The 26,764-nt window shown below is 36.4% G+C and overlaps 1 protein-coding gene across 1 annotated transcript in view; it reads left to right on the top strand.

The window, feature by feature from the left end:
• DOK6 (docking protein 6) overlaps positions 1 to 26,764 on the top strand; it is a 236,443-nt gene that overhangs the window by 136,782 nt on the left and 72,897 nt on the right. The window contains exons 4-5 of the mRNA XM_057414770.1: positions 196 to 315; positions 9,968 to 10,157. Of these exons, the coding sequence (XP_057270753.1) occupies positions 196 to 315; positions 9,968 to 10,157 (310 nt within the window). The remainder of the gene's footprint in view (positions 1 to 195; positions 316 to 9,967; positions 10,158 to 26,764) is intronic.

The following is a 26,764-nucleotide window of genomic DNA, read 5'->3' as shown; positions in this document are numbered from 1 at the left end:
AGTAAACCTTTTTAGAAGTTCATAAATTGAGGCAAAGTAATTCATGTGCAACTTTATGGTAATAACTTACATTTCAAAACAAGCACATTGTCATAAAGCTGGTCTCTAAGAAGGTATTGATTTAGCTTCACACTTTTTTGAGTAAAATGTTAGCATGAACAATTTTTTTTTCTCTTTTTTTTTTCTTTTTCCCAGAGCTAGAGGCAGAGGAATGGTGCAAACATCTCTGCATGGAGTGTCTAGGAACCAGACTCAATGATATAAGTCTTGGGGAACCAGATTTGCTTGCTGCTGGAGTCCAGAGAGAACAAAATGGTAAGTAACTCTCTAGCTGCTCCTAGATCAGCTCTTAGGCGATGTCCTGTGTTATCTTCCTTGTGCTTGTGGGAAGGATTTTTACTATTGGCTAAAACATAATATCATTAATAGCTAAATGTTTGAGTGTGGTTTTGAGGCTTAATCCTATTATTCCTACAAATAAAGATGATTAAGTTCCATGCCAGATAGCTCACATAGAGTGACTTCATGTCTTCTTTGCATTCACTTTTTGCTGTCATAGGAAATTATGACTATGACCCTCCTGGTTCTGGAAACAATGGCCTCTGTGCAGAAGAATAAAACAGCAGTTGTTGTTCCACAGCCTTTAAAAGACAGCATGAACATATCAACACTACTTAGGTCTGCAAAACACATACTTGCTTTAAACTCATACCTGTCTTAAGTAATTAATTCAAGGTCATCTAAATGTTGTCAAATACAGGTGAAAAGGGCAGTGACAATAACAAAAGAAAATCTGTGATTGTCCATTTAATTCCTATTAATGAACATGATGGCAACACAAAATGTGCTCATTTATTCTTCTCTCTATTACAGCTCTTAATGATTATTACTGTCTTGAAGCTTTTACAAGATCCAACAGCTTTTAACAGAGTAATAAAACAAACTGCCTCAATGGTCATAAAATATCAAGCCAACTATCATTATAAACAAAAATAAGTAATTAAATTATTGAATAAATAGTACTGTATTAATTATATTGTATTAATTTTGTAGAAGAGTACAGACATCTCTGAACCTAATGACATAAAATATACAGAAATCTTTAAGAATTCTTTTTCAAACATCAGATGTGTTCAAGTGCGATTTAAAAGAAGTTCAAAATGTTTGTGAAGTTGTTTGCCAGCTATGAGACACAGAACTTAATCTGTAGTCTCAAAATACTTAACAAAGGGAGAGCTACTTATGTAGGAGAGTGCTAATGAGCAGACACTACTCAAAGCATCCTATCAGCTATATGCTCATAGGCTATAGGTATAAAACTCATGCATGCTGTTGAAAAGTATGTGAGCAGATGGAACTCCTTCACAAATGCAAAAAGGAACAAATCATCAAAAGCATGTGATGTGAGCAGAAAAATAGCTTTAAATTCCTCAAGCTTTCTGCAGTGAATTCATATACTGTCCAGCAGTTTTCAGACATGGATGGCAAATACTACATTTCATCTTGTTCTGGAAAGAGATTCAGTTACGCACACATGACCTCCAGAAGGCATAGATTAGTTTTGTTGTGTGAACTAATCTTGATGCAATTGCCTTGGACTAGAAATTAATTCCAGTGCTATCAACCAATGTATATGAACATAATTAGCATCTTTATTGTTTTAAGTAAATAAATGAAAAGAAACAAAGAAGCAAAGCATGTATTTGTTGTACAAATCAAATGAATAAGAATGCATGATGGGTATTATTAGATATACTCTTTTAAACCAAGTGGCTGAATATGTATAATTCAAATATTTGATGAGCATCCTCTGTTAAATCATTAGTTACAGTATCTCAGACAAGTAATTCTGGTACCTGTGCACTTTCTTTCCCCATCATTTTTATGCACAATTCTGCATTTTAATAAGCATTTGTAAAAGTCAAAGTTTTTTGAAGCAAAGCAAATTCTGTGTAGGGAGGTTTTTAATCAACTTGGAAGAGGGGAAGTGTACAGAGACTATTCATATGAAATCTAGAATTTTGTTCATTTTGCTGTGCTGTAAGAACCTGCAGTTGAACTCAAATTTCTTTAGCAGATTCCTTCAGTAAAATAGTTGAGTGGAGCCGTGACTTCAGTTTGTATTAGTTATCTTATTCTGCAAGCATGGCAGTGTCATTCCCCACATGACAGTGTTATGGAAAAGGTGACTAATTGGAGGGTGGAATCAATTTGTGAGTCATGATTAAGAAACAAAAAAAATTCTTGTACATTTTCCCCATATTGTAGCTTTTAAAGGCAAAACCGGAAAACTGTAATTCCAAGGATACCTAAAAACCTTTCAGAAGTATACTGAGCTTTTGCTGACTTTTTGCTGACCTGAAACTGAAAGGTCAAAGTTAATTTTCCAATTTGAATATCATGAAAAGTGACTACATGTATGAAACGTCTAAACCTTGCTCTTTGTGAAAATGGCAGACGTGTCACTCTCGGGGTCTTTTGTGTGTGTGTGTGTGTGTGTGTGTGTGTGTGTGTGTGTGTGTGTGTGTTAAGTAAAAACTGTACACCAGTATAGTACCTATAGTACTCATTATTTCAAAACATTTTTCAAGTATGTCAACTTCATATAATTCCTCTTGAGTTACTCAGTGTATTCATATTTACTTGAAACAGAGATGTGGGAATACTGTTTGTATAACCTGTGATAGAATCATAAAGCCTCAGCATCTAATTTCATGCACGTTCTGTTGCCTGAACCATACAAAGGCTTTCTTTCAGGGCACTGAGCAAGAAATGTGTCTTAGTATCTGAGCAAGACCACAGATTGCATTGTCATAAAGACTACAGCGCTAGTGGTTTTTCAGTTTTAAAAATGTTATATTTTTTTACATTTTAAGAGCTAAAAGCGGTTGAATAATGGTGTTTTGCTGTTGATATCTCTCTGATATGGCAGGGTGTTAATAACATCAATCCAAAAGAACAGGTGTATTAACCATTAATCCCACCTCTTTTAATTCCACTGTCTTTCCCACCATTAATTCCACTGTCTTTTTTTGAATCATTATTTTGCCCTAAAGATTTTCTCAAATGTTTAAAATTTTATATACTTCCTTGATCATAAAAGAACTAACCTATGGGCAATAATATTTTTACTATGCTGTGTTCTTCATCTGTCTAACTACTAGCCTATTCCTGTCCTTAAGGACATTTTCATGATGTACGTTATGTATTTGTAAGGGTATTCATTGGGGGGATCAGGTAAACTTGCTATCGCAGGAAAAAAACCTGTGGTTTCTGTTGTATTGATGTGTGGTTTAGCAGCTGTATGTGACCACTGTAGCCAGTGCTTTCAGTTTGTAACATTTGTAAGGACCATAAAAATTGCTACTTATATTTTTTATACCCAAGAATTCACATTTCAGAAAATACTTGGCAAGGAAAATATATTTGCTTTATTGGATTTGTCTAATACCTCTTTTTGTTATATATGAGCCTGTTCGTCTTCCTGCTCTCACTCTTGTGGTTCTGAGATGAGCTTTTGATTTCAGAAGGAAAGACACCTGATTCTTTGTGACACAAATGCAATAATATGGTTTTAAAAACTGTTCCAAAGGCTGGTAAGATTGCTGCATAGTGTGCAAATGTTGTGGCTAAAAGACCATACATTCATAAGGCATTTCTGTCATATGAGATTAAAAATTTATGGCAGTGCAGCAATCTGAAAGAGATTGGCTTTTTTTTACAATTCTAAGTTGTTCAGTAGGTGCTAGTGAGATCTATTTTATTGTAGTTGTACTGTTGTGTGACCCTCCAGCACCCAGCAATTCTGCAGTGCTGATAGCTAAAAGAACCAAACTATAGATCTGCACTGGTTATAGCAGAGACCTCTAGCTATTATGTCTTGCAGGTAGAGAAGACATCTAAGCAATTCTTGTGCAAAGCACATCAGTAACAGAAAGCTTCTCACTGGGTTTCATCTGTTATTACTTTCAAGAAGTATTACTGCAAGTCTTGTTGTGTAAACTCTCCTGTAGAAAATGACCCTTAGGTGGTTTAATTTTTACATTTAAGGCTCACAACTAATAGCTGCTTAGTTTGCATTGATACGCAGATTCCAATAAAAGTGAGATTTGGAATGGAGCTTCTGTTACTCTCCAACCATTTTACCTTCTCTCTCCTGCAAATCCAAGTGATTTGTTTGTGTTCCTCAGCCCTATAGCAGCAATCCTGTTTCTGTTTTAATTTATTTTCACACCAGAATCTCTTACTGTTTATGAATGCCCATTTAGATTATTTGATAAAGAATAAAAATATAGTATTAAATCAAAATCAGTAAAGGCTAAATGATCCTGTTCAGGTAACTAATTTAGCATAATGGCAGCGGAGCTGTATATACAATGCTAAGACAAATAATAATGCACAGTTATAACTTCAGAAAAGAAAACCTGGACTCAGTAATGCTGGATCTGATAACACTGTTGACAAGTTGTTTTCTAAGCGATATCCTGTGATACTGACACACACATTTCATATCCCTTAGGTTTCTTAAGCTGCTGCTAGGAAAAGAATTCTTAAATGTAGAGTGCTGTCTTCATCTGGGAAAATTGGAAACTTCCTTTCCAGCTCTTAATGCATTTAGAAGCTTTTGTAATACACTTCAAAATATAACAACAAAAACAAGTCTATTTTTTTTTAAATCTATTTACCTGCCTGCCTTTTATCATATCCAGAATTTGTTCATGCTTGTGTTTGGTTGGTTGGTTGGTTTTTAGATATCACTATTTCCAACATGTCACTATTTTCTTTCTTTATAAAAGGAGGTAATTCGAAAGAAGTCATCCAAATAGACATTACAGACTATGTTTACTGAGAAACGAAACCAGAATATTTAATACAATATTGGTTAAAAAAGCATTATATGTACACAGTGCAAATAAGTTCACTCTTTAAGAACAGGTGCTTCCTTTTGGTGAACTCCGTTCCTAGCTCTTTTGAATGCTAAACGATAACACTATTACTTGCACTAAATCATATTCCATTAAACTTTTCTTATAAACCTGATATAAACACTGAAGAAAGTAGGCAAATGTAAGGCAATTTTTTAAACTGAAGAAAACGCCTGATCCATCTTTGGTGCTGTAGCTCCGTTATTGTAGGTGTCATGCCTGTGATGTCAATATGATGCTTTTATATTATTAATTACTGGTTCTTTGGCCTATTTGTTTTATTTATTTTAATGCATTATGAAACTAAATTTTATTTTAGAATTCTGGTAAAGTTTGGAAGATAATTGATTTCTTACTTTTACTTCCTGCCTAATATTTAAATTTTATCTTATAAAATTACTTCCTTTGTAAAGTTTTTTCTCTTTTTCATAACATTTTTTTTACTCTCTTTTTTTTCAAAAAAAAAAAAAATCCATACTGCAGCAGTCTTGCTTTCTGGGTTTTAATGAAAGGCCATCATTAATTTCTGTTAGCAAAAATGTAGCCTTTCATAGTGAATAACTTCCTTGAATTCTCAGAAGGGGATTATGAATTATTTCTTTATGCTACATCTTGAGATTACAAGCTACAGCCAAAACATAGAGTCTTTGTAATTACTTTCACAAGGATGACTTGGGTTTGGTTATTTTCTAGACTCTGTAGAATCTCTGTTAGTGATTGATTTATTACATAAATGCATTTTGCTTGTTGTTTATTCATCTTCTGTTATCCTTAATGCATTATTACATTTTGGGATTTGGCTGGGTTTTTTGTTGTTTTGTTGTTTTGTTGGGGTGGTTTTTTTGTGGTTTTGGGTTTGGTGTCTTTTTCATAAACCAAATATAGCAAGCTTTATTCAGAGAAGAAAGGTGTTTACAGTTTTAATGCTGGTTCATCCAGTGAGAGTTCATATTCTTCTCTACTTTACTATTTATCAGTGAAACAATTTAAAATAATTTATTTATGGTAAGTTTTATATTTTCATTGAGATGTTAATAAATGTTTCCATTTTTAATGGATTCAAAGCAGAAAAATTGCAAGCAAAGGAATAAAATTAATTCTGGAGTCCTGGTTCTTCACTGTGTAAAGCAGGACGGAATCATCCTCATAAACCCGACATATGAATGAACACAAAATGCCCTGACTTTAAGACTTAAAGCTCTCTTTCCATGTGAAAGTTAGTCACAGATGGGCGGCAGCAGAAGTCTCAAAGATGGAAGATTTTTTTTTTCCCAGATAGAGATTGAATGTTTGCTTTTAAACCCTTTTCTCATACAGACCCCACCAACCTGCCTGCCTCCTTCTATAAGTATTTTTTCCTCCCATTAAAGCTCAAATGAAACAAAGCATCTTGACTGCAATATTTCAATGTCATCTGGTCAGTTTTCTAAGTGGGATGACTTAGGCAAAGGAATCTGGTCATAAAATGCTAGAACCATTATCTTTGGGCATCAGTCATTTTTTTCTTCCCCGGTACAGCTGGACTTGGAGCTGAAAGGCTGAGGGTTTTTTCAGACTTCCTGCCAAGTCTCTGTTTCAGTCAATATGCTTGTTTTAACGAAGACTCTTGTGCTCCTGTGCTCTGGAAAACGTTATTAAAGGTCATATTCCTGCCAAAGCCTAAATGCTAAGCACCTTTACATGCAGAAAGTGTATGATGAAGTATTGCTCTGCTTATTCAAGGAGATGGGAAAGAGGAGTTACACTGAAAAGAGTAGAATAATAAGTGTCGATATGTCAGCATTTTTTTTTCTCATCCTGGTTCCCCCATTCCCTGAACATTGCTCTCAGAGATTTTAGAGGAGGGAGGAGGATAGTGATGCTGGATGCTGAGGAACTGCACCTGCTCAGTCTCAGCCTTGTCTTGTTCAACAGGATAGCGTCTCCTTGTTTGGTATCTTCAATCTCCCTTTTTTCTGGATCCCTCATTAAATTCTATTTATTTACATAATCTTACTACCCAGTGAATCATAGAATCATAGGACAGTTAGGGTTGGTAAGGTGAACTGTTGTTATCATACTCATACGCACATAGTGTCTGATCCACAGAAAAGCAGAATATCCTTTTCAATGTGATTCAGAAGATCTGATGAAAGAATTCAGCAGGGATTTCCAAATCTAGCCTAAGAATGTTTATTCTTACCTGGATAAGTTTAAGGGCAAAACTTGCCACTAAAAATTTAATGATTGTATTACAGTTATCTAGATACCTCTTTTAAATATTTTCTGAAATGGAAAAATTGGACCTTGCATTCCTAAAATCATTTAATAGTATCTGCACCTTTCCATGTCCTAAATTTCCCACTATGCAAAAGCATTAGTTTTTAATTCAAAAACAAATATATATATCCTCAATCTTCTCCAACGCATACATTTATATGCTTGCTTTTCTTCCTAATTTGAGTAAGTTCCAACTGTACTACATTTTGCCCTGCAGCTGATGTTCAGTTTAATCAGACATACTTTCTTTAATCTGTGGCACTTCACCTCAGACACTGACCTTCCAAAGTCAGCAAATGTCTCCTGACAGTTTGAGGATACCATATGTCCTGAATACCCTTCATGCAATAATATCCTCAAACACTTCGGAGAAGTTGAGCGTTTCATGAGTATCCTGGTAATTTCTACCTTCAGAACAACAGTTTAATGTTTACTTCAGAAAACAATTGTACCTTTCCATTTTCTCTGCTGTCTGAGGCACTCTTGTCACTGAAGACAGGGAAAGAAAGATTTCTGTTCTCACATGGTAGCACTGTTCCCCCATAGGCATACTGTGTGATATCATGTGATGTAAAAGAGAACTAAGTGATATGTCAATCATCTGCATCTTCGTTTCAAATAGAGAAGGTAACAATGAGTAACAGCATGACAATGCAAAACTGGAACATAAACTTCTTTTTTATGATAGAAGCGTACCTGCAGAGCTCCTAGGCATTTTTGCATGACACACAGATACTGAAAAAGGGCGTCTATCTATCTATATCTATCTATCTATCTATCTAGAATATCATTGCAAAGTATAACCTAGCATGTTCTCTACCATTCCCTTCCCAGTGTACTCATTGACTCATACTCCCATGTGTGAGTCCTTGCTTTTACTTTAGTAGACATTTGGTTAGAGTTGTGCCCAGTGCATTCCATTGAGGGTTAGGGGAAATTCTTTGCAGTGATCTCAGGAGCACATGCTAATCTATTTGTGCTTTGTGTCAGATGGCTTTTACAAAACGTTAGGAGTTTCACACTTTGGACGTTAGTCATAAAATTAAACTTCTAGGGCAAACAGTCATTACTGTGATTAATGAGAATTAGAGCCTGGGAGAAGAGTTTGAATGGCTATGAGAACGAATGAATAAATTGGGGAGTCATTAATAGGACAAAATTAAATTGCCTGAAACAGAATAGCATTGGGGATGAGAAGTTTACTTCTAGCTGCTCATGAGCAGTTCCCTGCTTCCATTAATTCCTCACCCAAACTTTTGCTACTATATTATCTCTCTCTCCCTCTTATTCCCATTTCTAACATATTTTATATTAACTCACTTATTTGTAATATTTTCACTGACTTTTCATAAAAGTGTGTATATATATATATATACATATCAAATGTTTTAAAAATACAGCCATAGTATTTGTGATATTGAATGTCAAACAATGGGAAGCTGGGTCTAATTTTGACTATTATGATAAATTTATCTCACTTTATTCCTCTTCTGATTATTTTAAATTCCTTCCTAATTTTTATGAGAAAATTCGGTTCAAATGGTGGCATAAAAATGTACCACACCAAGCTGTAATTCGTTTATCAAGTAGTTAGAGACAAGTTTCTGATCAGGTATCGCTTTAAAGTACATTTTCCCAGTACTGATTGTTGAGTGAGCATTGCACTTACTCATACTTTAAATTGTTCTTAACTTTTTTATCAACACCCCTCAGTGCAGTACTATTAACATTTTGTATTTCTATCCTACATCAAAACTAAAAGAAAATTGTGAGAGGAAGTTGTGAATCAGCTGCAATCCCCCATATTATGCTATTAAGCCCCTAAGATTTCAGTGCCTTTAGAGTTAAAATATAGGCTAGCACTTTCAACTCTACAACTTGAAATTTAACTGACATTTTCATTCTTCATAGAAGCAACCTATAGAAACATTAGTTATTCCTCAAAGAAAATTGAATTTTGATTTAAAATTCTGCTGCTGTTGCTGTGGTGTAATTCCTTCCATGTGAGTTAATGGTGTTTTATATCATCTTGTGTTGTTTTCTTTTTCTCCCTTTTTTTTAAGGATACTTTTTGCATCGCTTGTTAGATCAAATGCAATTCAGGCACTTCAGAAAATTGTTAATGCCCTTTGCCTCTTACTGCAATGAGTGCACTTTGCAGTGAAAGAGCAGCTGATAGCAGTTGATGTCATGACCATAATAATATATCATGTTGAATCAGATTTCTCAAGAAAGCAACAGATTATTTAAAATGTTATTAATTTGACAGATGATAATGACTTGGCAAATAAATAGAAATTGAACACAAGGAACATAATTATTAACAAGCTTTGATAAGTAAACCTGAGTTTGCTATTTGAAGTACAGACTTTTTAAGGGACAGTGGTTTGTCAAGATACCTATAGTTCTATTCTTTGAGAGAGGAGTGTCTATCAGAGGTCAAGTCATTGTAAATTTTGATTTGCAAAGAGTTGTTGACCTTAATGTGAGGAAAAAAGACTTCACTTAACTTGCTGGGGACATATGTCAGGGGGATATGTCAGAGGGACATATGTCAGAGGGACATCGCAGATCATCTGTGAAAGATGTTTCAGTCTTACTCCACCAATGTACACTAGCAAGGCTTCTTTAATATCAGTGGATCCTCTCCTCTGTTCAAAGCTAGAAACTGGACCTTGATTTCTGAACCAGCAGCACCTAAAGACATATTGATTATTTTTTTTTTCTCAGTATAAAATCTTGCTTTAACTGGCCATATCTTATTCTGTGTTTGTTTCTTGCAGAACGATTCAATGTATATCTTATGCCTACACCAAATTTAGATATCTATGGGGAATGTACAATGCAGATCACACATGAAAACATCTATCTCTGGGACATCCACAATGCCAAGGTCAAGTTGGTCATGTGGCCTCTGAGCTCTTTGAGGAGATATGGACGTGACTCAACTTGGTTCACATTTGAGTCTGGAAGGTAAGAATTAATGAGAAACAGCAAGAAGAAATAAGCAGTGGTTTTGGGAAATCAGTCTGAAAGCTAGATTAGCCTTTCATTATAAAGAAAGATGAAATATATGGCCTTTCCATAGACTTTAGTTTGTTGAAGATTACCTTGCAATATATTCAATCCAGTGTTTGAAATAAATGTTAGTATATCTTATGTTTAAAATGAGCTTAAGCTTCCTTTGACTTTCATTTAACTGCAGTTGAATTGTCATTCTAAAGGTTTATGAGTCTCACTGTGCTTAAACACTGGTGTAGTATAATTTGAGTATTTTTGATGTAGAATAAATTAATTCTGGATCATGAAAAAGGCTCATCACACAGTATGAATGGAATAATTTCCATTACAATAGTTATTACTCTTTTTTGATGTTCTTGATGAGCGATTACCACCCTGGAGTATAATTGCAAGCAGAAGTACAGAGAACACTGTGAACTCATAAAAAGGCTAGCTCTTTTTTCTGCCTGCAGTTTTAATCCTCTTTGTCATTTCCATCCTCAGATCAGTTTTAAATGTCCATGGATCTCTGTTTTGCCTCCCTTTCATATCTTTTTAATGCATTTCATATCTTGCCATTAGATCCACTGCCTTACTGCCTTACGTATGAAACACTGCATGTCTGTGCAGAAATTACTCTGTTTATCTCTGTGTTTGGTGATGTTCTATCTTGTATTTCATGGTTCTAGACTCTACCTCATAAAGTTTGTCATACTCCCTTGTGTGGAGCCTGAATTTTCTGAAGCAATCTGAAATCACAAGTGTCTCTTCACTCTTGGGTTAGCCACGCAATCTTTATATGCATTTGGCTGTGTGCTAATTCAATTAGCAAATATTCCCAAAAGTACAGTTCGTGATCTCAAACAAAAGCATGGGTCAGTTCAATCTTACAGCCCAAGGAGGTAATGACCAACATTCCTCTGCAGTCTCTTATAGATGGAGTTACCACTTAGCTTGTAACTGTATATTCAGACTGATGTCACCTGAGCATTTTAGTGCTCTGTTACTTTTCTGTGATGATTTCACCACTACAATCCATATTGTCCTGGGTTCAGCTGTAGCAGTCATTTTTCTCTTTCTTAGTAGCTGGCGCAGTGCTGTGTTTTTGACTGTCAGCCTAGGAACAATGCTGATAACACCGATGTTTTTAGTTGTTGCTGAGTAATGTGTACTCTGACCATAAATCAGAAGGGAAAGCCCAGATCACTGATTGGGTCAGGCTAGCTATCGGTTGGCGGGTGGTGACCAATCGTATTCTCTCCCCTTGTTATTTTCCTTATCATTATTATTATTGGTGGTAGCAGCAGTGGTTTGTGTTATACCTTAGTTACTGGACTGTTCTTATCTCAATCCATGGAAATTGCATTCTTTCGATTCTCCTCCCCATCACTCCAGGAGTGGAGCAAGGAGGAAGGGTGGGGAGTGAGCGAGTTGCTGCGTAGTTATGAGTTACCGGCTGGACTTAAACCACGACACATATAAACATCACTACTTTTTATTATTTAATATTTTTTTTCCTAAAAAATAGCAATGGCTGACTCCTGTTTCAGTTTAATTTCAATGAAATGTACACTTTTAACAAGAATGCTTTGCTAAATCATTCCTTCCCCTAATTCTCAAACTACCTCATGTGAAACTAGTTCAAGTGGCGCACCTACACAGTACCATAAAGCGAGTAAAATGCCAAAATCACTGCCTGAAGCCCACCATATTATTCTGGGGAAAACAAATCAAGCAAGCAAGCAAAGAAGCAAAACCCCTAAGATTAACTTAATCCTATTCTTTATGAATAAACCATTCGTTTGATTCTTTGGCTAAATTTATATTTACAAGTATGCATTTTATTAAAGGGGAAGAGTTTATTTTTTAATAAAAATGTAATGCTTGAAGACTTACTAATGTTTCTTATTCAGAGTAGTATATCTATCTGTGAATAGACCCATTTCTTTTAATTGATTCTGAAGGAAACTATCTTCAGAAATGCAAATCATCATTAACTAAAATTAAACTGGTAAAGCTCATTCATATTAGTCACTTAAGGGTGATTTTGTATACATGCCTCAAAGTGTGTGTCATTCTCTACAGTGTTTTAATTACGAAAAAAGTCATACGATATCATAGTGAAATTCTTTTTTTGCAAGATAGTTGCTTTCTGTACTGCTCTATTTTTATTTATGTCAAATCAGTACTAACGAACTATATGTAATGATTGTATACATTCAAGTAAAAATGTGACTTATCTCTGCCTTTTCAAGCCCCTTACAGTATTTTGATTCCATACTAGTATCTGAATATCCTCTTCCGCTACAATCCATGGACCATGCAACCTGGTGAAAATTGGATTGTTCTCCTGTATTTTATTATTATGAGCTAGCACTGCCTTTATCTGTCATGCTTTATTGTCTTTGATATGATTCCTCCCTATTGCTTGCTTGGGAGTGCTTTATCCGTCTGATTTGGAAATGCATAAAGACTAGATTTAGACTGACAGAAAAATGTAGAGGTAAAGAATACAACTAGAGAAAAGTCAGTATCTTCAATAACATCTGAAGACTGTATAGAGCAACACTAACCCTTATTTTGAAATCTTGTTGATTTCTTTGGGGTTATATTTTTATTTTTTATTCAGCATCTTTCTCATCTTTCTGAGCATGATTTTCTTTGTCCCCTCATCTGCTAGTACCTTAATACAGTTTATTCTTGATGTATGCTGTCTTATCAGAAGTGAAGCACTTATCAGTGTTTTAGGAGAATGTTATGCAGTAAAAGTGTAGTTGCTTTAATTTTTCCCTGAGGCTTAAATATTAAATGTAGGCAATTGCTTTAAAGGAAATATTTTTAGTAGGTTCTTATTTTTTACAGAGTTTTAGCTGCTATGCACTATGTGTATATGAAGTTTGCATGAACATTAAGAGTTCAGTTTTATATATTTATTATCCATCCTCACTTTTGGAATTACATCATTTTGAGAAAATAAATCCCTCCCATTAAAATAAATTGAAATATTCTATCCATGTACATATTTGCAAAGAGATTATATGATAAATATAATGATGAAAATTGAGCTTCCTGACAATTAAATCTGTCTTTTAAGAAATATATGACTTTGCATTTAAAGGGAAAATGTACTCAAATATATAAAACTAAACTGTTTGCTTGTCTAATGAAATATAATAGCTACACGATTTGGAGGATGTAATTTCTCCTCTGTGGGAGGAAGGAACACCTTTTTTAAACTCCCAGATTTTTCTGTTTAGTTTTGCACTAAATTGGAATTTGTAAATATGTAAATTTGCACGACCTATGAAGTTAGATATATCCTTATTTTTTGTTATTTAGTGGACCAATAAAAGCAAATATTTCTTTCACGTTGATTTACTTAATTTGTATTCTTCCCTATCCAAACTCTGCCAAGATTTGTGGAAGCACAGTTTTGTGTGACTTACTTCAATACCAGGTAGAGAGATTCTCATTATTTGAAGTACCTGATTAGAGCTAATCCTATGGGTTGTATCCATCAATCAGAAAACAGTAATTCACAACTCCATTAGCACTACAGTAACTTTGTACTGATTAATAACATGCACCTAACACAGTGAATTCCACAGTATTTCTGAGCATCTGAGGTAGGAGCCTACCATTTACTTTTCCAAGAGCTAGGCTTTCTACCTAAGCAGCTTTGGACTGGCCTGCTGGCTTCTGCTGAGATAATTAACTTCATAGTAACTAGTATGGGGCTATGTTTTGGATTAGTGCTGGAAACAACATTGATAACACAGGGATGTTTTTGTTACTGCTGAGCAGTGCTAACAGAGTTAAAGCCATTTCTGATTTTTGCCCCACCCCACCAGCGAGTAGGCTTGGAAGGGGACAGAGCTGGGACAGTTTGCTCTAACTGACCAAAGGGGTATCCCATACCATATGGCATCATGTTCAGCAATGAATCTGGGGAAAGAAGGAAGAGGGGGACATTCAGAGTGATAGCATTTGTCTTCCCAAGTAACCAAGTGATGGATCCCGGCTTTCCAGGGGATGGCTGAATACCTGCCTGCCCATGCGAAGTGGTGAATGAATTCCTTGTTGTGCTTTGCTTGCAGTCACAGCTTTTGCTTTGCCTATTAAACTGTCTTTATCCCAACCCACGAGTTTTCTCACTTTTACCCTTCTGATTCTCTCCCCCATCCCACTGAGTGGGAGGGAGTGAGCGGTTGCGTGATCCTTAGTTGCCAGCTGGGGTTAAATCATGGCAACAGTTTTAGTGTTGAATCATCTATGAGTCAACAGGATTTCCTTAATTTATGGACATGGATAATGTGTTCAGACACCTCATTCTCATTATTTAGGGTATAGAATATGTTGGACATACTGCGCCTAAGAATGCAATTGATCTGCACGAATGCACGTTCTTCTCTTCAGACTTTTGGAACTGCTGCTCCACGTACACGAGTATTTTTTTCCCTGACTGACTGATTATAAACCCCTGAAATGGGAAGTGTGCTCCTTATGGAACCACCCACCTAACTGTCCAGATGAAGGTACTGTAAATTTGCACTGCATTGCATTAATTGCATGCAGTACAAGAAACATAGCACAGAAGTAGTAAAACAGGTACAGATGACATATCTCATAGTCAAGATCAGGTGTGAAGACAGTGTTTTCAGACTCTTGCTGAAGTTACAGGATTCATTTTGCTGATGTTGTAAACCAAACAATCCATAACAAAGACCATAAGCAATGTTTAAAATTCACTGTCTGGAACTGCAAAAGGCAGTTTTCCAAGCTTTCCTTTTATCAAAACAATCTGACGGAGGCATAAGAATTGATGCCTAAGAATTCAGAATTGAGGCATTGAGAAAAATAAACACAGATGGACTTTTTGTTCAATTTGAAATGTTCATTCTTTTGCTCTACAGCAATTCTGCCATTTACGTTAAACAGTATTTTCTATGTATGGAAGCTGTCTAGTCAACTCCTTAAGCACTGGTCATAAGTATATTAAAAAAAACAAAGTCAAGTTGAAATCTAGTTAAACACAATTAGGGGATGAGCTGTGGAAACCCCAGCCAAACCTTGTCAAGTACTGTACTTTTCCAGCTGAGGAGAACTTGAAGGCAGTAGGTTTGTACTTGGAGTTTCAAGAACAGGAGCCTCAAATGTATGACACAATCTCTTTGCCAAAGTATATTTTCTTATGTGTTGTAAACAAGACGTTGAATTTTCAATGGTTTCAAGTATTTCCAAGTTTATTCATGATATGCATTTAACCCATTTAACCATACTGGACTATTCCTTCTTTATTTGCCTTTGATTTTGTTTTTTGATTCATCAGAGAAAATCTAATGAAATGTGGTATTCTCTGTCATTTCTAAGATCTGGAATCTTTATTTGGTGTAGTAAAATATTAATCTCAATCACTGCAGAGTGGTGACATGAGAATTTCTCAGGACTTTTATTTCCCCTTTATGAAACCCAAGACTGCCATACCTATTTTCTCAGTGGTAGATACACAGATGCTACACTACATGCAGAAAGTTCAGTGTTTGCTTCAGGCACTACATCTGACTGAAATCTTTCATTTGTCTGACAGTCTTCTGTGGCAATTTTTGGTATTAATATGAAATTTATTAGTCAATTAACCCTTAAAGTTAAGCTACAGAAAACAGCCTCATTTTTCCTTTATGTGGCGAGAGTTCCCTTATTGTATGTGCCTCATGAGACCATTGTTCTGGGACTTCAGAACCTACACTGTGTAGGTATGAACTCAGGTCTATACCTGCCTGAAGAGAAGCCTTCAACTCCTGATTGCTGGTGGATTATCTAAATTCTGGATTAAGATTATCAAGGGTTTATTATGGAATTATAAATTATATGTTATAAATTATTCTAAGTAACGTTATAAATCATAAGCTTGTAGTAGAATTTGTAAGTCACTTTGGGTTGAGCAGCAGTATGAACACCCATGTGCAGATGCGTATATATCTGAAATAAATAGTTATTTCTCATAAGCATTTGCTGAGAGCTCTTAGTATTTCACACTTAATAGTTAAGTTTGTTAGGATCTTTTTCTTCTTTCAGACTTTTTTAATAAAAATTAAAAAAAAAAAAAACTAATTACCCATGTTGTGAATTTTCTGATCTGTTTTCTCACTGCTTCTTTACTTCTTGCTCATACTTTCCCCAAGCAATATGTATTGCTAAAATCTCAAAATAACTTGAAAAAAAGAAACAGGAATCTCTTTTATATATCCTCCCCTTGGGTTTTTTTTCAGTAATCAGATAGCTCCAATTTTAAGAAAACTGTCATTTTTACCGCTGAAAAGGTTTAATTATTTCCTGGTATTTAGCAGTACCAAGGTTATACTGTAATATGTTATAATTGTAGTTCCATTCCTACCTTTTTTCCATTCCAACTTCGTTCCATCTCTCAGTTTACCTTCTGTCAAATTCCTTTCCTGGAATAAGTTCTGCATTAGTCATCTGATTCACTTAAACCCTACTTAAAAATGAGTTGCATGTTTAACTCATCTACAGGACTCTTAATCTGTTTTAGATCATGGTGCCTAATCTAAAAGCTCTGTTACAAGCAAAAGGTAATAGAGCTCATTCTAAGTGATTTACAAAGTACCCATTTCATTTTTCTCTCTGGCAAGGCTCCTATCAGACTGCTCTAGCACTGGTAAATCAGAGTGAGTTCCACCAAAACTCACATAACAGTGAAATTCTCCACAGTATATCTGAACATGGCAAACAGACAGAAGGGTTTATATATAACCTTCTTTATCCTAAATTTCTATTTTAACTTCTGCATTTTTCATCCCTGTTTTGAAAATTCAGCCATGATATACCCACCTACAAAAGATTTTCTTAAACTGTCAAAGAATGCCTGAACCATTACACTTTGCTGTGAAAGCTATAATTTTGATGAGAAAAATAAAGGCATCTCAAAAAAAAGACAACATATTGAAATAATAAAGTTACATTTATTGAGCTAGAATTAATCAGAAATAGATCAAGTCAGTGACTCCTAGGACAGGGCAGCAAACTCCACAGTTGAATTTTTATAACATTGTCATGAACAAATTGATAGGAATGAGCACATCACTAATTCATTAATTCACCATTGCATAAACAGTAAATTGCCTGGTGAATTTGTACTGAATTAAACGTATGCAGTTAGAAAAAAGTTACTTTAAGTTTGTCCAGTTAACACAGAAGACAAGCAACTCAGAAGTGAAGCCATAATCTCTGTGGTATCTATAGAAGTGGTTCCTATGTGCACTTTTTACAACACAGAGGGTGCAGCGTGAGTTTTCAGCTGATCCCTAGATATCCAGTATCATTGGCCTAATTCAAATGTTACAAAGGTTTTTAATGAAATTGCCAAGAATTGTATTGTTTTTGTCTAATGTATCAGCAGAGAGCATGTTATGCTCCGTCTCATGATCCTGAGATAACATGAACTGTGCCTTTCAGTTGAAGTGCACAATTTGCCTTCTCCCTTCATAGGACAGTTGTATGTCATAATCAAAATAAGACTTGTTTTATTATTTTTAGACCAGCTGCCATTTTGCTTTCAGATGGCTTTGCACCCATGCTTGAGCCCAGAAAATTTGTTATTAACTAACCATATTCTAATTGTTCTTTTCCATACATGTGCTCTCCTGTAAGCATGAATTGTTGGACTAATATTCCTGATGCCAAATGTAATTAATAAGATTATCGCTGTGTAATGTATGAGCAGAGAAGAAGCAGATGAAATAATTCATACATTCTAAATCACATTAGGACTCGCTTATTGTTTCAACTCTACATTTTAACCTTTGAATTCCGCACTGAGTAATAGCAATAATTAATCTCATATGGCAGTTCTGAATAACCTGCCCCAACAGCAGGTTTGTTTCTCCAAGAGTCATAATAACATAATAACATTTAAGCTTCTCCCTCAAAATACAGGAAGATTGAAATATGTCAGATTTGAAAGGTAAAAAAATGCTTTAAAAGGCCCCATTTAAACAACAGCAAAACTCAAAAACACATATATATAAAATATGTAATTTTTAATATCCTTTATTTTTATTTAATACAATTTACAGTAAGAGCCAGAGTGTCTATTTTAGCATGTAAATACTGTTGCATATCTCCCTCACCAAGCCTATTTGCATGAGCTAATTAAAAATGCTGAAACTGGGCACCTAATTATCTGTACAGACAGTAGAAGAGTGTTAAACACTTCGCAAGGGCAATCCAGAAGGCCACGTTTTGCACAGAGGACCACCTAGCCAGCAGGCATGCTAAGCACAAATAAATCCTTCTTTTCTTCAAAGCTTATGAATGTAGTATCATCGATTGAGGAGGAGGTTTGGAATATCCTCTGTGCTCAGCCTATATACTGTACAGACATAGAAGCAGGTAAGCAAAATGCAAAAGCTGGAATTTGCACAACAAAAGAGCCTTACTCATTAATATGTAGGAACCTGTGCAAACCCCTGTTTACACGCATACACGTGGAGTATTATGCAGAAGCATAAAGGGGCACGGTTTTAAATCTTTGTAGGCTTTATTTGTTGTCAAGAACACTTTTTCCTCCACTTCAGGTGGCAAATAGATTTATTCTAAATGTTATTTTACTGTGTGAATGGTTCTCTCTCGTTTGTCACATGTGAGAAATTGCAGTGGAAGTTTGATTTTTCCCTCAGTCTTGGGATGGTTATACTGGAATCAAGTTGAGTATAGAGTGACTGCCAGTCACAGCTTGTGAGCTGAGAATGCTGCTTTAGCAAGATTGTCTTGGAAGGATTCATAGAATTATAAAGTCATAGAACAGCAGGGTTAGAAAGGACCTTAAAGATCATCTAGTTCCAGCGCCCTTGCTATGGGCAGGGACACCTTCCACTAAAACAGGTTGCTCAAAGCACCATCCAACCTGGCTTTGAACACTGGCAGGGATGAGAAAACTGCAACTTCTCTGGGCAATCTTTTCATGTGTCTCACCATCCTTGTAGTGAATAATTTTTTCCTACTATTTAATCTAAATCTTCCCTCTGTCAATTTAAAGCCATTCCCCCTTGTCCTGACACTAGATGCCCTTATAAAAAGTCACTCATATTTCTTGCAGGTCCCCTTTAGGTGTTGGAAGGCTACTCTAAGGTCTCTCTGAGCGTTCTCTTCTCCAAACTGAACAAGCCCACCTGTCTCAGCCTGTCTTCATAGGAGAGGTGCTTCAGTCCTCTGATCATCTTCTTGGCCCTCCTCTGGACTCACTCAAGCAGTTCCATGTCGCTCTTGTGTTGGGGGCCCCCGAGCTGAATGCAGGTGGGGTCCCATGAGAGCAGAGTAGAGGGGGAAAATCACTTCTCTTGACATGCTGATCACGCTGGTTTGGATGCAGCCTAATAGCTACCTAATATCTGCCTAATTCCTTCTGTTCTTTCAGATAACATTAATTCACTGTTCTAACAATTAATAAACTCATTTATAAAATGCCCATTGACATCTTTTTGTTTATCTTTACTTAAAATGTAGCTTTTCTGGAGGATAAGGTTACCCAGTAACTTCTTTGCTTCAAAAAGAGGTCAGTGAAGTCAGTTTGGCCTTTACTGTCATTCACTGATATATAGAAGTTCCACAAATACTTCTGTATTCTGGCTATGGTAATAGTGTAAGAACAAAACCTAGTGTGGAAATTTCCAAGGTGATTCTTTTTTTTCAGTAGCTGTATTCTGGCTTTTCATTAGCAAGTTGAATACCATTACCAACAGAGCTTTATATATATATATATATGTGTGTATTTTAGATACATATTTTCAAACATATATATATATTCCAAATTTACATATTGGTCTCAGTGCACACATGACTGTTTTGGAAGATGTGAGTAACTGTTACTTACTTTTTAATATCTTTTTCTTTTGCTTTAGTGTTTTATAAATTTTGTTTGCGAAACTCAATAATCATGAAGGTAATGATTATTTTCATCCATTAACTTAATTAATTTCATTAATTTTGACATTAGTTAGAAAAAATCTACTCTTCTGTAGAAAGCTATAGATAAACAAAATCAAGACAATGGCATTGAAGGCAAATTAATGAGGAGCTTGCATTCACTTGCTTTTTGTGTTAAAATGACAAACCAGGGAATACCTGGGATATTTTATATCTAAAAAGCTCTTGTCACATTGGGGAGATGGAGAGCACTTTATAGGCAGTGCCTACTCAGCAGCATTCTGGAAGAGTCAGGCTATTTTAGAGGTGTATTTGACTGGTCACACACACTCCTTTAAGCTTCCCCTTATTTATAAGGTAGCAAAGGAAAGTTTGTCCCTTAGCCCCTGTTAGAGGAAATGCTATTAGCTGCTGTGTCTCTCCTAATAGAACTTTTTTGCCATCACAGTAAGTTATTACTATTATTGCGCTATTAATAATGCTGTACTCTATGATGTGTGATTTATTTCTTCTGTGAATAGTCATTTGTCACACATTTTCTAAAAAGCTTCCATCTTATTAGAAAGAGGGGAGGGAGGGGCAGCATCTAATGGAATCCCTCAATCTCAGTGACTCCAAGCATCATTTGATCTTTCTGACTTTTTGGAATAAAACTCAGTACTGTTCTATAATTCACTGAGGTGCTTCATCAACTTGATTATCCTGTCAGTGGCCGAAAAGTCAAATATATGTACTTGCATGGCTTGCTTGAATCAGATTTTGCACACAGATTTTCACATTGTTGCACTTTTTCTTTTTTCTTTTTTTTTTTTTTAATCTCTGTCCAACTTGGAAAATATTCATCCTTTAAAATGATATTTTGGATGATCCCCAGTACGCTTTCTGAAAACAATATTTTGGAGTGAATGACAGAAGAGATTTTATTTTCCTGAAATCTGTGCTATTATGGCTGAAATATCATCAAATGGATTATCAAACTAAATAAAAATTGTCATCACTTACTGTAAAACTGCATTTATTAGTATGCAGCATTCGGACTCTAAAAAACTGTCTGACCATACGTATCATTTACTGTTAGGAATGGGAGTGAAGGAATTGGATGCGAGTGTTAGGAATTGGATGTGAGGGCACTCTGGCTGCGACATCTGTCACCCCATTGATCGCCAGGGTTGATTCGGCTGATCTGGCTGGCTAGGCGTGTGTCCGCTTCCTCCCTCACCACTCCGCGTGCGTCCCTCCCAAAGCTGCACACTTGGTTGAAGAGGATGACCTTCCCTGATACAGGCGGTACCGTTCATCAGTCACGGGTATACGGTAGCTGTGCTCCACTGCTACAACCTCCAAACAAGATCAAGGTCCAGTTGTAGGAGAGTGTAGGGTAGTCAAGCTTCCAAGACTGCAGACACATCCAAGTGAGGCACTGCACATGGCAGTCTGCCATTCTTTTTTTTTTTTCTTTTTCACGTGGGACTGAGTGCACCCTCAGCAAGTTTGCGGATGACACCAAGCTGTGTGGTTCGGTTGATACGCTGGAGGGAAGGAATGCCATCCAGGGGGACCTTGACAGGCTTGTGAGGTGGGCTGATGCCAACCTTATGAAGTTTAACCATGCCAGGTGCAAGGTCCTACACCTGGGTCAGAGCAATCCCAGGCACAGCTACATGTTGGGCAGAGAAGAGATCCAGAGCAGCCCTGCAGAGAAGGACTTGGGGGTGTTGGTTGATGAGAAACTTCACATGAGCCAGCTTCAGTGTGCGCTCGCATCCCAGAAAGCCAACTGTATACTGGGCTGCGTCAAAAGGAGCGTGACCAGCAGGTTCAAGGAGGTGATCCTGCCCCTTTACTCTGCTCTCGTGAGAACTCACTTGGAGTATTGTGTGCAGTTGTGGTGTCCTCAACATAAAAAGGACATGGAACTGTTGGAACAAGACCAGAGGAGGGCCACGAGGATGATCAGGGGACTGGAGCACCTCCCATATGAAGACAGGCTAAGAAAGTTGGGGCTGTTCAGCCTGGAGAAGAGAAAGCTGCGTGGAGACCTCATAGCAGCCTTCCAGTATCTGAAGGGGCCTATAGGGATGCTGGGGAGGGACTCTTCATTAGGGATTGTAGTGACAGGGCAAGGGGTAAAAAGTTAAAACTTAAACAGGATATAAAGAAGTTCTTTCCTGTTAGGGTGGTGAGGCACTGGAATGGGTTGCCCAGGGAAGTTGTGAATGCAGCATCCCTGGTGGTGTTCAAGGCTAGGTTGAACAGAGCCGTGGATGGCATGGTTTAGTGTGAGGTGTCCCTACCCACTGCAGGGGGGGTTGGAACTACATGGTCTTATGGTCCTTTCCAACCCTAACTATTCTATGATTCTATTATTCTATGAAAGGCAGAAAACTTTAAGTGATGATTCAGTGGAAAACCCTGAAGTTCTTTGAGAGGGCGCCTGAGTTTTATTTAATGAAAGAACAGGTTGGATCATCTATATTTCTGGTGACTTACTTCTGTATGGGTACTGTCACTACCACCAGAGAACCGAGAGTGACAGCAGCGATGCAAACCAACACTGGTCTGTAGAGGAACTGAGCATGTGTGTGCTAAAGCTGTTTTGCACACACATATTGGACAGCATGTGGGCTAGCTTGCTGCGACAAAAGGAATCTCAATGGACAGATGAACATAGAAGTCAGCATAGTTGGGCTAAGCAGATGCAGTAGGAAGAGATAGAAATGTGGTGGTGAAATACATGGGCTGGTAAGACAGAAGCAAAAGGTAGCTGGTTTCCTGATGGAAGACTGTAGCAGCTTTTAGAATACATATAACATTTTAGAAACAGCATCTTACCAGAAAGTGTTGAAGATTTGTACAAAAAGTAGCAGGAAAATGTTGGGCAGGGTAAGTGCTTGTTATTGGCAGGTGTTGACAACGCCATCTCAAGTATTAATTTCACAGGTACTTTGCCTTTTTTATGGGAGACTTCTTTAAGCTTTTTTGAACCAATTTATCAAAAAGAAAAAAAAGCAGTGTGATTAGCTCTTTGTCTTAGAAGCACAGATGAAATAGACGGCAACAAAGAAAAAAGTGGTCAGTGCATCCAGAAGTAGTGTCAAATAGCTGGTAAAAAAGACCATCGAAATTAGAGCAGAAATAGTAATTCACAGAAGTAGAAATGTATATTAGCATTTAAGACTAATATTCAGTCTGTGATATGAAGGATACGTATAATATGAATAGTTCAGAATGACAGAGTGGAGAAATACCTCAAAAGGCTTCTTAAATGTTGCTCAAAATGGTTTTAATGGCATATGTGAAATAGCCACACACATACCCAAGCTATTATGTATAAATGTCCAGGGAAAGCATGATCAACTTTTGCTGCATAAGAACCATAAACATCTATTAGATATCATTTTGCTCATAAGGGTTTTGTACCCTTTCTCTTCTGCCACCTATAGTGCTTCTTTGTTGGATAGCCATATGTAAATGTTTGATGAAGCCAACAGGTACTAGATCTATAGTTCATGGATTTTTTTAAACCCGGCATACATGATCATGGACAGAAAGCATTGACACGTTCCAGTATTCAGAGCAGTTCCATGGCTGTTATAAATTTCTCACAAAAATATTACTAAGGCAGTGTAGAAGTGTGGAGGCCTCAACTCTAAAATACTGAGCTGGATGAGTAAGCTCCAGTGTAAGAATACCTTGTTAGTTTTTTTTCACAGCAAAAGACGATAGCTTTTTTGATTTTGCTTGCTAACAATACCCCAAGTTCCCTGGGAAGAGAGCAGGCGTGTGCTTTAAGATTTTACGCATTAGAGAAGATGCATTTAATACTTTCAGATTCTACTCTCTCAAATTTATTTTGCAGTCTTTGCTTCTCCTTCTGCTTGACTTGTGCATTTCTTGCCAATTAGTAGCATCTTGTGCTATACAGAGAGCTATTCTAAGGGAAGATTTGCCCAAAATAGGTAGTGGCACATAGACACAATAACCATGATTGCTGCCATTCTTACTTAAATCTTTTTTTTTTTTAAAGCAAAATCCTCATTAAAGATAGCATAGCCTGTGTCTTTATCTAGTACAGCATTGTTAGTTTCACACAAGATTGGTAACAGGTATTCGACTAAAAGAACCTAATCAGCATAAGTGATTGCTTTTCATCAGAGGTGAAAAATACACGTTTCAAAACATCAGAAAATGGCTGGCCATTGCATCCTGTGAAGTTTTAGAGAAAAAAATATTATGTGAGATGTAAGATATTGTAAGAAAATGTGTGGGAAGCCCAAGTATGTAATTATAATCTCTAAATACTTTCTGCTGATTTTCCATTCTTTTGTATGCTTTTCCTGTCCTTTTTCTTTATTATTTGATATGTGTGATTCTTTGTGATGATTTTGTTTTGCAGCACTCTCTTGTCTTTGTTTTTATCCACTTTTATCCACTTGTACCTTTTCCAACCCACTTACTTTTGTAATTGAAAGGACTGCCTTTTTTTATGTAACAAAATTCTGCAAAAAATATTTTGAGAGTCCTCAAGAAATTATCAAGCTGCTACTTACCTGAACACCAACTACAACTGATTTTAGCTATCAGGCTAATGAGGAACTCTTACAGAGAGTTTTCCTACTGCTGGAAGTACACAAGGATATCGTATACACAATCAAAGTTGGAGTCAGAGATGTCAGGTGAATGCAGTGCAAGTTGTTTGATCCATAACAGAACTGGTGCTGTTTGTATATTGGGAGAACAGGGAAAATCTGTCTACTTCACTTTTGCCTGGCTTATGTCAAAGAGGAAAAGTTAAAGTGAGTGGAAGTCATGTTTCCTCTGTAAATTACACAGCACATGTAGAAAACTGGTGGAAGGTAAATGAATGTTTTATACTTGTAGTGCAGTCTGTATATTTTCTGCAATTATTTTTGATTTCACATTACTATTGCACATCCAGATTACCACTGAAGATATTATTTGATCGCTTGTCTGTATACATGCTAGTTAAAGTTTAGACCAGGAATGTGGACTTCAGTTAAGATCTTCAGTTCTTACTGTCAGCAGCTGAAAAATACAACTCTTTTTTATTTATTTATTTTAATACAAGTCCCTGTCTTTTCTCATCCCTGGTGCTTTTGCCTATGCCAGGGGTTGCTGCCGTGGCAGGCTGCTCCCAAACTGGAGCTGACAACCTGCCAGTTTTGAGATTACTGTTGATGAGTCCTTGGATATCATTAGCATATGTTAATTACTCATTAGTGTATGTACATATCATGCCTGGTGTGTGTCTGGACAATCCTGTGTACCCATAATATTTGCATATGACTTTCTAAAACTTCCTTTGTGGCCACAAAGTGGTCAGAGCAGTAGCTCTAATACCTTGAAGATGGAGAAAGTGACATTGAAAGAAAACAGCGGTGTTTAGATCCCCATCACAATAAAATCGTACCTTGCTGGAAGTTTCAGAGGAGAGGCGCTGACCATAAATGTTTTAAATGGTCAAAACCATTATTGATGGTGCATTTAAAAGGGAAGGGGAATTGGGAGCATGGGACAGGGAGGGAAAAGGGGGTGAACATTTGAAATGCCTTATTTTGAAGTATATGAAACTAAACATAGAGTACTCAGGGTGTTCCCTTTTTTATTTCTTTGCACTTTGTGTGTCCCGCTTTTAAAATGAGAGAATATAGTATTTGTTTTACATAAACTAGGAAAACTGATGTTTTGAATATATGTTATAATTGTCTAATTCACTTTTTTTTCCTGGTAATATGGTTTTAAACATGGCTCTGTATTAGTTCCTTAATACTTTTTACTTCTATTGTCTTGAGAGTATTCATCCATCAAAAATGTTAGTTATATTAGTTCATTCCTGTTCAGCCCTCCAGAAATTTTCCCACTTTATTTGGGTATATTTTGATCGAAATTATTAAAATGCAGGAAATATCTTTTTCTTATGCTTGCTGTCAAAATAAAAAGGAGAGCAATTGCACAAACACAGCATCTGTCTGCATCGTGTTAAGTGCAACGTGTTTCCAATAGCATTTAATACATAGATGACAGATTAATGAGTCCTTATAGGAAAAATACACTTGTAGGTCATTTCAAATGTGGTCCCATGTTAAATTCTTAGTATCATATTTGTTGGTGTGTGCAGATGCAAAGCCTCCTTTTACTTTTATTTTTAGGTTGAGCATGATAACTCCAAATATTGGCACCTTTATAACACTTTCCAATGCCATAGCTTCTAAGCACCCCAAGTTCCTCAAAGGTGAAGTAAAATGAACAGATAAATTTATGCAAATTTGTTCATTGGCTGTTACCGTGCTAACATCTGTTAACTGGCAGATGCCTTCTCCCACACCTCAAGTTCAGAGTTATGTCACATGGTGTTCAGAATTAATTCAGAGTAGCAAGTATCATCTGAGAGGATTTCCATCCATACCACCTTGAGCAAAAAGTAGTCCTGAATATAACAATGACTTTAGGGCTCCAAAAGGGAGCTTGTTGTAGCAAGCAGTGATGTGGTGCCACAAGGTTTTTGTATTATTACACAACCTTTTATTTTAATTAAGAATGGTTTTATTTGTGTTTTATATCTAACATTTTTGTGTTTGTCAAAGTCAATGGTATACATGTAGATTAATGGTGCTTCA

This window comes from Pezoporus wallicus, unplaced genomic scaffold (assembly GCF_028554395.1).
Source record: "Pezoporus wallicus isolate ANWC-B61680 ecotype Strahan unplaced genomic scaffold, APGP_CSIRO_Pwel_v1 contig_2, whole genome shotgun sequence".
NCBI lineage: Eukaryota > Metazoa > Chordata > Aves > Psittaciformes > Psittacidae > Pezoporus > Pezoporus wallicus.
Note: the sequence above shows the minus strand (reverse complement) of the source record. Positions and strands in the feature narration are given on the sequence as shown.